This window comes from Prionailurus bengalensis, chromosome F2 (genome assembly GCF_016509475.1).
Source record: "Prionailurus bengalensis isolate Pbe53 chromosome F2, Fcat_Pben_1.1_paternal_pri, whole genome shotgun sequence".
NCBI classification, from domain to species: Eukaryota; Metazoa; Chordata; class Mammalia; order Carnivora; family Felidae; genus Prionailurus; species Prionailurus bengalensis.
Window position 1 is genome coordinate 6320946 of NC_057353.1, and position 12737 is coordinate 6333682.

Consider the following 12737-nt stretch of genomic DNA (forward strand, 5'->3'; position numbering starts at 1 on the left):
GGCCCTAGGATGTGAAGACAGGGAGGCTGGTCCCAACTGCAGGACTACATGGATGGAGCCCCTGAACATACCACTGAAAATCTCAGGTAGGTTTCCCCAGGCACAAAATGCACAAAGACAACATGGGCAGGAGGACAAAATAACCTTCCAGCTCCAAAAACGGCACAGGTCAATTTGAGATAACTAATACCACCTATCCTATTTTCATTCTGAGTCCAGAATCAGGTCCTGGAACCCCCCCCCACCCCCGACCAGTGATATGGTTCAACCATATCTTCATTCAACTGACCCCAGGGAACAGACCCACTTACGTACCGCACTTGCGCTGAAACATCTGGTCGCTTGAAGCAGTTGCCTCTGTTTTCATAAAAAGTTCAACAGCATCATTGAGATCGAATTCACACACCATTAATTCACCCGTTTAATGTATACAAACGTAATGGTTTTTAGGGTATTCACGGGGTTCTGAAACGATCACTGAAATCAGTTTTATGACATTCTTGTCACGCTGAAAAGAAACCTCTGAATCATTGGTAATCTCGTCACACTAAAAAGAAACCTCTGATTCATTGGTAGTCACTCCCCATTTCTCCCCCAAACCCTCCTGCCCCAGGCAGCCATTAATCTACATTCTAGATGTGCCTACTCCAGACATTTTCTTATAAATGGAATCACACGCGATGTGGTCTTTTGTGACTGGCTTTTCTATGCATGTTTTTGATGTTTATCCATGTTACAACCTGTGTCAGAACTTTATTCCTTTCTGTTGCTGAGTCATATTCCATTGTACAGATTTACTTCACTTGGTTCATCAGTTGATGGGCATGTGGGTTGATTCCAGTTATTGGACATTTCTATGCAGGCCTTTATGTGAACACACGTATCACTTCTCTGGCTTCAGTAGACACGTAGGAGGAAATTGCTGGGTCTCAGGGTAATTACGTCGAACGTTTTGAGGAAGTGCCAAACTGTTTACCAAAGTGGTTGCAACATTTTATGTTTCCGCTGGCAATGCATGAGAGTCCCATTTTCTCCACATACTCGCTAACATTTGTCCTTGTCTGTCTTTTTGATTAAAGCCAACCTGTTACATGTAAAAATCATTGTGATTTCGACTTGCTTTTCCCTACTGGCTAATGATGTTGAGCATCTTTTCATGGGCTTATTGGCCATTTGTATACCTTCTCTGGAGAGACGTCTATTTAGACACATCACCCATTTTTAGTTAACTTTTGGGGTTTTTTAAATTTTTTTAATTTTTATTTTGGAGAGAGAGAGAGAGTGTGTGAGCAGGAGAGGAGCCGAGAGAGAGGAAGACAGAGAATCCGAAGCAGGCTCTGCACGACAGCAGCGAGCCTTGTGCTGGGCTCAAACTCACAAACCACAAGATCATGACCTGAGCCGAATTTGGACACTCAACCAACTGAGCCACCCAGGTGTCCCTTTGATTTTTAGTTGGAAGACCTCTTTATATTTTCTGGATAAAATTCTTTTATTATGTATATGTGGTTTTCTATATTGTCTCCTAGTGGGTTTTTTACTTTCTTGATGATGTTCTTAGAAAATCAAAGTTTTCCATTTTGATGAAGTCCAGTTTACCGGTCTTTTTCTTTTGTGCCTTGAGTTTTGATATTGTACTTATGCAAGCTTTGCCTAATCCAAGGCCACGAAGATTTACCCCTACATTTTCCTCTAAGAAAATGAGTTTTATAGCTTCAGCTCTTACATGTAGGTCTAGGATTCATTTTGAGTTAATGTTTTATGCGGTGTGAGGTAGAACTTCAACTTAAACTTCCACCTGGAGCTGTCCAGGGGTTCCACACCATTTGTTGGAAAGACAATTCTCTCCTCCATTGAATTATTTTGGCACTTTGTCAAAGCCCAACTGACCGTAGGCATATGGATTTACCTATAGACTCAATTCTATTCTGTTGATCTGTTGTGGCTTTATAGTGAGTTTTAAAATTGAGAAATGTGTGGGGTGCCTGGGTGGCTCAGTCGGTGGAGCGTCCGACTTCAGCTCAGGTCATGATCTCGTGGTCTGTGAGTTCGAGCCCCGCGTAGGGCTCCGTGCTGACAGCTCAGAGCCCGGAGCCTGCTTCGGATTCTGTGTCTTCCTCTCTCTCTTGCCCTCCCCCGTTCATGCTGTCTCTCTCTGTCTCAAAAATAAATAAACGTTTAAAAAAAAATTGAGAAATGTGAATCCTCCAACTCTGCTCTTCTTTTTATGAGATTGTTTTGGATATTCTAAGTCCCTTACAACTGCATGTGAAGTTTAGAATCAATTCATCAATTTCTGCAAAAAGAAAAAAAAAAGGAAGCCAAGATGTTTATAGGGATTGTGTCTGTTTCATATACCAATTCTGGGGCCCCGGGGTCATTTTACACACTTTACACACTTTACAAATGTGCAGTATGATGTTAGAAGCCAACTCTTGGCTTAATCATTAGATGACTAGTTACCTCATAAGAAAAATCACTTTCATCCTACATGACACCAATCAAGAAGTGTAATAATCCTTGGGCTTCAGTTTGGGTATGAGTTGAGCATACATTTCTAGCCACAAAACTGACTCCTGCTAAAATGACCTTTTAAGAAACCTACATAGATTAAGGCAGACCACCTGTCTCTCGACTGCATAGCCCAAGATTATCAGGCCCTAGTCTGTGTCTCACACAACTAATGCAGAATATGGCGAAGCAATCTATTTTATCATTATATCCTAAGCGATAGATCGCTTAAATCATTTCTTTCAATTTTAGGATTAAATTTGAATTAGTAGTATATTTCTGCCAGTAGGGGGCAGTCATAACATACCTAGACATTCAAAATAGGAGGCTCTACCTGGAATAGAACACTAAAGAACCGTGGATAAACTGCTGATCCACCAAACAGATAAGCCTTTTGCTTCAAATAGTGTAACTTTCCACAGAGGTTCCCCGGCTGACTGACGGATGGCCCAGCATTGGCCAAACGAAGAGAAATAGAGTGGACCCTGGGCTCGTGTTGTTAAAATCAGGCTGCAGGACTCATTTGGAGCTTTACTGTAAAAACATGCCCAGTCCTTTCCAAGACAACCAAGAGTGCCTCCAGAAACATTTCTCCAGGCCATCTATGTGGAAGCAATTTCTGCCCCTGCCTAGGGCTGAGGGATATAATGCAAATATTCACCAGACCATGGAAAATGAAGGAAGCCCCGAGGCTGTGCGTGACGTCAAGGTAAGATGATCTCCACCGTCCATGATGCTTTCTTGACAAGGAAAAGGTTTATCTGGAAAGATTATAAAACCATAAGCAAGCTTTGGCTCAGTGAGCTATTACTCTATCTTACTGACAATTTATCAAAATGTTTTCAAGCCGACCGCAAGAGAAAAACTAGAACCTTGATAATTAATTAACTTCTCTGTCCAGTTTTCTCCAACCTATGCAGCTTCCCTTTACTAAGACAAGTGCTTACCTATTTATTATTTGTTTGTTTCAGGAGGTAATGTTTTCAAAGGCAGGAAAGTCAGCCATAGTTTCTTTTGACTATTGATGTTTTGTGGCTATTGTGGCTTAGATGTTTTTCTCCGAAATAAAAATTATATCGCGTGTAGTAATGAAAGAAAAATTATCGACCACTTTCTACAGAAATTGCTTGAGAAAAAACTGATAAAATAATGCAGGAACGTAAGAACATTAAGAAGCTAAGGGATGTTGGGGCGCCTGGGTGGCGCAGTCGGTCAAGCGTCCGACTTCAGCCAGGTCACGATCTCGCGGTCCGTGGGTTCGAGCCCCGCGTCGGGCTCTGGGCTGATGGCTCAGAGCCTGGAGCCTGCTTCCGATTCTGTGTCTCCCTCTCTCTCTGCCCCTCCCCCGTTCATGCTCTGTCTCTCTCTGTCCCAAAAATAAATAAACGTTGAAAAAAAAAATTAAAAAAAAAAAAAAAGAAGCTAAGGGATGTTTTTCCTAAATTCACAGTTTCTTAAGGGTGAATTTTCGAAGCGTGGATGTCTATCAATAGATACCATCATTTCCCCAAACAGTGACAATTTCCCTGCTCAGTGTTGTGTGTATCCTTGCAGTTTAAGCCTGTAAATCCTCTTAACTATTAATAGAATCATCTCGTAAAAGATTATTCAGAGTGGAGGGGGATGAGTATGTGTTACTGTCCTCCCATAATCAGAGCTCAGAATTAAATGCTGCAATCGTACTACTGCAAACCTATCCAAATACTTTAACACCAAAAAATGTATCTATCCTTTTACGATGGCTCATATCCTGATCATAATCGTGATTTCTCGTCAGTCACGTTATTTTAACCAACTGGCACAAGACGAAGGAAAGTGCTGTGTGTTTTTGTTTGCTTGTTCGTTTTTATAAATGTTTATTTTTGAGAGAGAGAGAAAACACAAGCGGGGGAGCGGCAAAGAGAGAGAGGGAGACACGGAATCCGAAGCAGGCTCCAGGCTCCGAGCTGTCGGCACAGAGCCCGACGCGGGGCTCGAACTCACGAACCGCGAGATCATGACCTGAGCCGAAGTCGGACACTCCACCGACTGAGACACCCAGGTGCCCCAAGTGTGGTGTTTTTTACTCAGTCATTAAAAAGATTTTTCTGTAGAAATGTACTGACCTTCATTTTTGAGCTTTCAGACAGATGTTGTGAAACTTCAAGCCCCTGTTATCACCTGAGCACTAGGTCTTTAGGAAACTAAAATGAAATGGATATACCGCCCAGAAGCCCTTCATTGATGGGCATCTAAGCCTAAATGCAAAAGAGATTTCTGAAAGGTAGACCTTGGAGGCTACTCTGGGGAACAGCAATGTATGTTTTGTGTGTGCACGTGATATACACATAGGTGCGCACACACATGTAATTGCAAAGTTCTCATTGTATGGAGGGGTACGCTTTAAGCAGAATCCTAGACAAATGAGTTGGAAAAGCATTTGTGAGTCAGCAGCCTCTTCCCACAGCATCCTGGAATCAAATCCGGGACGCTGCTGCTCTCTCCAATCAGTTCTGCCTCTTCAAAACATCTTTTTTGGTCGCATCTGAATAGAGACAGTCACATGGGTGAACACGTCCCTCGTCCAGCATATACAAGGAGGGTAGAACTCATCTCCTTTTAATTCTACAAATATGACTGTATCCACATGATCTGCAAAACCTGGGCCAGGTTTTGAGAAAGATGTGCTCCTTCCTCTCAACAGACTTCCAATATAGTGGGAAAGACAAACGTATCAGCATATGATCATATTATCGGCGTGACTTAGGTCAACGGTAGAGGATAGCCACGTAATTACAATCTTTCAATCATTAAGGAAGTACGAAGTTAGGATGGTGTATGAGCAACTGAAAATGGCCTAATGAAGGAGTGAAAGAGATGGAATGTGAAATAATGTCTAGAAATGTAGAAAAGTAGGCAGGTTGGGGCGCCTGGGTGGCGCAGTCGGTTGAGCGTCCGACTTCGGCCAGGTCACGATCTCGCGGTCCGGGAGTTCGAGCCCCGCGTCGGGCTCTGGGCTGATGGCTCAGAGCCTGGAGCCTGTTTCCGATTCTGTGTCTCCCTCTCTCTCTGCCCCTCCCCCGTTCATGCCCTGTCTCTCTCTGTCCCAAAAATAAATAAACGTTGAAAAAAAATTAAAAAAAAAAAAAAAAAAAAAGAAAAGTAGGCAGGGAGAGATCGGGCTAGAATGTGTCTAGATGTCTAGAGGCCATTGATAAAAACATTAAAAAAATCTGAAACCTAAGCCTCACACCTTAAACAGCAATTAGTTCAAAGTGCATCACGGACTTGAAAAGTACAACCGTAAGGAAAACTATAAAACTTCTTGGAAAAACAATTTTTGTAAAGCTTTGTGACCTAAGGCTAAGCAGAGTTCTTAGACATCAGAAGTATAGTCCAGAGGGGTACCTGGGTGGCTCAGTTGGTTAAGTGTTCAACTTCGGCTCAGGTCATGATCTCGTGGTTCGTGAGTTTGAGCCCCGCGTCGGGCTCTGTGCTGACAGCTCGGAGCCTGGAGCCTGCTTCGGATTCTGTGTCTCCCCCTTTCTCTGCCCCTCCCCCGCTTATGCTCTGTTTCTCTCTGTCTCTCAAAAATAAATAAATGTTTTAAAAAAAATTTTTTTTTAAGTATAGTCCGTAAAGGAAAAATTAATAAGTCGAACCTCAAAATATCAAAAATAGACTTTTGCTCTGCCAAAACGCCTATTAAGAGGATAAATAGACAAGGTACAGACTTTGAGAAAATATATGCAAACCGTATACCTGACAAAGGCCTTGTGTTTAGACTATGTAAAGAACTCTCAGAACTCTGGGATAAAATAACAAACAATCCAACTAGAATATTAGCATTTTATTGCAGAGCATATACAGATGGCAAGTAAACCCGCGAAAAGATAGTTAACATCATAGCCCCAAGGGAAACACAAACTAAAAACACAATCAAATATCATTTCCGACCGATCAGGATGACTAAAATGAAAAACTGAAGAAAAACAAGAGCTGGCAAGGATGTAGAGAAACTAGATCACCCATATATTCCTGGTAAGAATGCACAGCGGTACAGCCGGTCTGGAAAACAATTTGGCAGTTTCTTTCAAACCCAAACACGCAACCGTCATATGGCCCACCTATTTCGCTATTGGCCCTTTATCCCAGAGAAATGAAAACTCATGTTTACACAAAATCTTGTATGCTAACGCTCACAGCAGCTTCATTCAGAACAGCCAAACACTAGAAACATCCCCAAAGTCCTTCAAAAGTTGAATGAAGGACTGTGGTACATCCACGCTATGGAATACTAAGGAAACCCCTGCACCAACAACAACCAAAAGAATCAACTGTTGATACACAAAAGGAATGAACTATTGATATATGTCCCTTAGATAATCTCAAAGGAATGATGCAGAGTGAAAAAAAAATAATGATCCCAGAAAGCCGAGTAAAGTATGATTCCATTTATGTAACATTCTTGAAATGAAATTATAGAGTTCGAGAATGAATTCGTGGCTACCAAAGATTGGGGGAACTTTGGGGTGGGACAGTTCTTTCTCCTGATTTTAGTGGTGGGGACAGAAACGTACAGATGTGATAAGATTCTTTGGAAGTAGTGCACACACACGCGCGCGCTCATGCACACACACACAAGTGAGTGCTTATAAAACTGGCGAAATCTGAGTAAGTTCTATGAATGGTACCAATGTGGGTTTCCTGGCTTTGATGTTATACAACAGTCATGCAGTTTCCATTGGGGAAGCTAAGTGAAAAGTGCCTGGGACCACTTTGCACGTTCTCTTTTGGAACTTACTATGAATCTATAATGATTTCAAAATAGAAAGTTAAGAGAAAACAAACCTCCAAAGGCCGGTAGACTGATGATACCCACAGAGCACTGCCTGCGTGTTTCGTCGTGGTTTTTCTGGTTGTTCTTTTCATTTCGAACCAATTTCACTGGGTCAGTAGCACTGATGTCATTAGACCTGTTTTAGAGATGAGAACCCAAGTTCAGAAACACTGGTTGGTTACGTTGTATGAAGTCAGCTGAGTGGTGATTTGAACCTAGGTTTTTTTGGTACTGATTTCTTTACTAATTCAGTGGCTTCTGACAGTGATTTACAAAGCAGACCATAATTTCATGGGCCTGAAGCCAGATTTCTTAATAGGTTTTTCTTTGTGCATTCAGCCTAAAGTACTCCAACATGCACCACTAACTTACTACAGAATAAATTCATACCCCCGCATCTATAATCACGCACCTGTCTTCATCATCATATTTTGCTCCATCAGGATTTTTGCTTCCTTTCTTTCATTCAGGACAAGGAGTGCTAGTGGAAGGTAGGGTGTCCCCTGGGCTAATCGCTTCCTAAGTGACAGACACGAGAAAGAGAGAAAGTAAAAAGCCACACTGGCAAGAAGTCAAATCCATCTATCGATACAGATTTATGTGTGTATATGTGTAGGCATCCCTCTTCAGTAATGAAAATGGTCGGAGCTTAGACAAGAAAGTTCCTTCCACAAAATTATTTTTTTTTTTAACCTGGAGATCAAGAGTCGCATGCTTTACAGACTGAGCCAGCCTGGCACCCCTCCACGAAATTATTTTTCATATCATTCCAACATCAATGCGCCTCTAAGAGCACAGGCTTCTAAGTGCCCTCCTGTTCCAGACGTGTGATCCCCTGAGCAGCTGATCAAAGCACTTGTTTCGAGACGTTATACACTGAAAGGAGAAAAATAAATGTCAAGGCCCCAAAGGGTAGCTACAAAGACAATGGTGCTTTGTGTGATGAAAAGGATACAGAAAAGAAGAGAAAAAAAAATCTTAGTAAAAAGGAATTATGCTTCTAGTATCCAATACCTCAACATGAATGTACTCAGAAGACAAAATTATTTTGTCCTGCCTCCATTTGTGAAAGAGTAAGTTCAGTAGGGATAAAATTAGTTCTTTTTTTTTTTTTTTTTTTGACAGCCCTCTGAAAAGACTCCTGTAGTAATTAGTTTAACACTTAAGATGTTCACAAACCTCTTGAGAAAAAGGTTCATTTGGAAGCATGTTGTTGTGATTATATCTTCTATAGTTCGCATGCAAATGTTAATTGGCAATCCTCCAGAACCTATGATAGGGGGTCTCTAGATGAGTATAGCAAAGTATTATTATTATTGTTATTATTATTATTATTATTATTGAAATATAGTTGAAGTACAATGTTATATTAGTTTCAGGTGTACCGCATACTGATTTGACAATTTTTTTTTAATTTTTTTTTTCAACGTTTATTTATTTTTGGGACAGAGAGAGACAGAGCATGAACGGGGGTGGGGCAGAGAGAGAGGGAGACACAGAATCGGAAACAGGCTCCAGGCTCTGAGCCGTCAGCCCAGAGCCTGACGCGGGGCTCAAAGTCACGGACCGCGAGATCGTGACCTGGCTGAAGTCGGACGCTTAACCGACTGCGCCACCCAGGCGCCCCCTGATTTGACAATTTTATACATCATGCTATGCTCACCACGAGCATGACTGTCTTTAACTCAAAGGCGGGATGGCTCACCAGACTCCAGGTTCAGGGCTTTCCATGAGCCATCTGTGTATTGCCTTCCTTTGAGGAGGACCTTAAGGAAGCCCATGGGTGTAGTCTTCGGAAAGGTGAAAAAGTTCCTCAATTACTAGCTCACAGAACCCAGGGCAATCGTGTCACATTAAGAGCCAAACAAAAATAAAGTCAAATAACATTTCAGCTTATCATAAAGCGTATGGTTATCATCCCAGAGTTTTGCTTATGTGGCTCATTTGGACTTTCTCTTACCTTGATGAAGATCTAAGAGACCACCAGCTCATGCCTTCCAAAGTAAGAAGTGAAACAGTGATCGATTCCAAAGTGAATGGCAAAAAGTAACGGCTAAAATCCCTCATGTAATTTTCATAAAATTTAAGAAATGTTTTCACAAATAAATGTTTCCACTTGGCTGACAAAAACACCAGACATGAAGTATTAGATTTTTAAAAAATTGTTTTTAACGTTTATTCATTTTTGAGAGACAGAGACAGAGCGTGAGCAGGGGAGGGGCAGAGAGAGAGGGAGACACAGAATGTGAAGCAGGCTCCAGGCTCCAAGCTGTCGGCACAGAGCCCGACGCGGGGCTCAAACCCACAAACCGCGAGATCATGACCTGAGCCGAAGTCGGACGCTTAACCGACTGAGCCGCCCAGGCATCCCACGAAATATTAGATCTTTAGTGCAAACAGCCCAACTCAGACAACTCAGTCTGTATTAGTCAGGTAGGCCAGTTCATGCTGCAGTAACAAACACACCCCTCAAATCTCAGTGACTTAACAATAAAAGCATATTTTTCAGTCATGCCACAGTTTGGGGTAGGTCAGACTCTACCCGGTGACCCCGGACTCACACTGCTTCCATCTCGGTGGCTCTGTCACGTAGTGGATCCAAAGTCACTCTCCAGGCATACTTGGGAAAGGGAGAGTGGGAAAGGAAGCTTAACTCCCTCTGAGGGAGGTGAATGTCATTACTTCCATTCACGTTCACCCTGATCAGAGCTGGGCACGTGGCCAATGTGATCGCAAAGGAGGTTCACATTACATCACAGAGATGACCCCGGTACTGAGAGGCCTCACCATTCCCACCACACCTCCCACTTGGCCCCACTTGTAAGAGAAAACTCGGATGACTACAAAAGGAGTACGGCATTCCTTATACTTCAGAAAAGCATGTATATTTTTTAAAAATATGTACATATGCATACATACAGGAAAGAATGTATAATATGTATCTGTGCTTTTCAATTGATTTCAAAAAGCCAATCCTCTGAAGTTCAAAACCAGCCATTAATTACTTGTCATGAATTATCATAAAGGAGGCTTCTGAGAAAATGCAACTCTTCCCTCCAGTGGGAATATCTACAAACCAAGTGCTTGCTTACTAACACCCGACGTTTTATTTTCCACACTGGAACTAAAGATTTTTCGAAATTTTTTTCTAATATTTATTTATTTTTGAGAGAGAGAGAGACAGAGCGTGAGCAAGGGAGGGGCAGAGAGAGAGAGGGAGACACAGAATCCGAAGCGGGCTCCAGGCTCTGAGCTGTCGGCACAGAGTCTGGCGTGGGGCTCAAAACCACCGACTGTGAGATAGAACATGACCTGAGCTGAAGTCGGATGCCTAACTGACTGAGCCACCCAGGTGCCCCAAAACCAAAGATTCTTCTATTCTGAAAATAACAATGTACCAGAAAAATCCACATGAGTTCTATTCCTCAAAGTTTCAGATTAAAATTTTAAATACAAGTTTTGGTCATGTTTGCCATTTACTTAGACATTTAAATAATTATCTTTGAGGGTTTTACATTAAAAATTAGGTTTTTGGGGGTGCCTGGGTGGCTCAGTTGGTTGAGCGTCCGACTTCAGCTCAGGTCATGATCTCACAGTTTGTGGGTTCAAGCCCCGCCTGGGGCTCTGTGCTGATGGCTCAGAGCCTGCTTCACATTCTGTGTCTCCCTCTCTCTCTGCCCCTCCCCCACTTGTGGTCTGTTTCTCTGTCTCTCAAAAATAAATAAATGTAAAAAAATTTTTTTTTTAATTAGGTTTTTGCCATTGGATTCTATTTTCAGAGGCCAACATCTCCGCTGGTGCTGCAAAGTGATTTGTTTTGGCAAAGATCAATAGTACTTTAAGGTATTTCTTTGCTCTTTAGAAGTTTTTCTGAATGAGAATGGGTTAAAGGATATCTGGCATTAGGTAGTTTTCTCATGTGGCCCAAGTTTGCTTTTGTTCTTGAGAAAGGAAACCTAGAGTTCCTGAAAACACAAATGGACAGGGCGGTGATTCTAAAACTGATGCCTCTGGGTGGCTTCCTGGGCATTATGATTCACACAACACTCAGCGCCGGGGACGACATACAGTAGTAAGTCCCTGTTCCTTGGAGGTGTCCCGGAATTCCCCAATGCTTCTTTTCTAAGTTTTTGTTTAAATTCCAGTTAGTTAACATACAGTGTAATATTAGCGTCAGGTGCACAATATAGCGATTCGCCACTTCCGGACCACAGCCGGTGCTCATCCCAAGTGCCCTCCTTAATCCCCATCACCTGTTTCCCCCAGCAACCCCCACCACCTCCCCTCTGGGAACCAGTTTGTTCTCTATAGTTAAGAGTCTGTTTCTTGGTTTGCCTCTCTCTCTCTCTTTCTCTTTGCTTATTTGTTTCTCTTAAATTCCAGATATGAATGAAATCATACGGTATCTTTATTTCTCTCACTTATTTCACTTGGCAGGAAACGTCTTAACTTCCAGGGTACTGTGGCACCACCACAGAGTCCTAATCGAGCACTAACAGTGCTCCTCTTCTTGGAAATCTTATAGATCTTATAAATCTCTGAAGCACTAAATAACTGAAGACAAACTGATTTACAGCAGGAGAGCTTTGAAGAAAAAAAACTTTATGTCCCAAGCCAGTGTCATTCCTGCCCTTGCTCGCTCGCTCGAGAGAGAGAGAGAGACATTTTAAGAGAGGCAAGTGCATGGGTTCTGACACAGCCACACTTCCTGCACAAATCACGTGGAAATATGTTTCAGGGCAAAATAAGAATTCAAATATGGGGCAGTCCCGGTTGGGAAGGATTGATGGTAATTTTTTTTTTTTCAACGTTTATTTTATTTTTGGGACAGAGAGAGACAGAGCATGAACGGGGGAGGGGCAGAGAGAGAGGGAGACACAGAATCGGAAACAGGCTCCAGGCTCTGAGCCACCAGCCCAGAGCCTGACGCGGGGCTCGAACTCACGGACCGTGAGATCGTGACCTGGCTGGAGTCGGACGCTTAACCGACTGCGCCACCCAGGCGCCCCTGATGGTAATTATTGAAACGGTCCCTCAGATGGAGGTATTCGATGTAAAAAGTGACTGCAAAAGGTGGTTATTGTTTAAAAGTTTGGTTATATTATAAAAAGGAGACACAAATGGGGGAAGGGGCTTACAATTCCATTTGGATTCACAGACACAACAAGAGGAAGGGAGATCGGAAACATGGGTCCTACTCCTCACGTCCAGTAAAAGGAAGTCAGAAGAGACTGTGGTTATGCTTAAAAAAAAAAAAAAATCCTTTAAGAGGCAAGCGGAAATGGTTTCAGAAGAAAGACATGTGACCTTCAACTTCCTTCAAAATGACAGGGGAAGTGGGGAGTCAGGGGGAACGATGAAGCAGAATTGGCAATAATGCTAATACTGAGTGATACATACGAGAGTT

At 42.5% G+C, this 12737-nt stretch overlaps 1 protein-coding gene across 1 annotated transcript in view; it reads left to right on the forward strand.

Annotated features, from left to right (window-relative positions):
* The first annotated feature begins 2847 nt into the window (after positions 1–2847).
* RGS20 (regulator of G protein signaling 20) overlaps positions 2848–12737 on the forward strand; it is an 85154-nt gene continuing 75264 nt past the window's right edge. Inside the window, exon 1 of the mRNA XM_043601075.1 lies at positions 2848–3220. Coding sequence (XP_043457010.1) covers positions 3056–3220 — 165 coding nt within the window. The 5' untranslated portion in view covers positions 2848–3055. The remainder of the gene's footprint in view (positions 3221–12737) is intronic.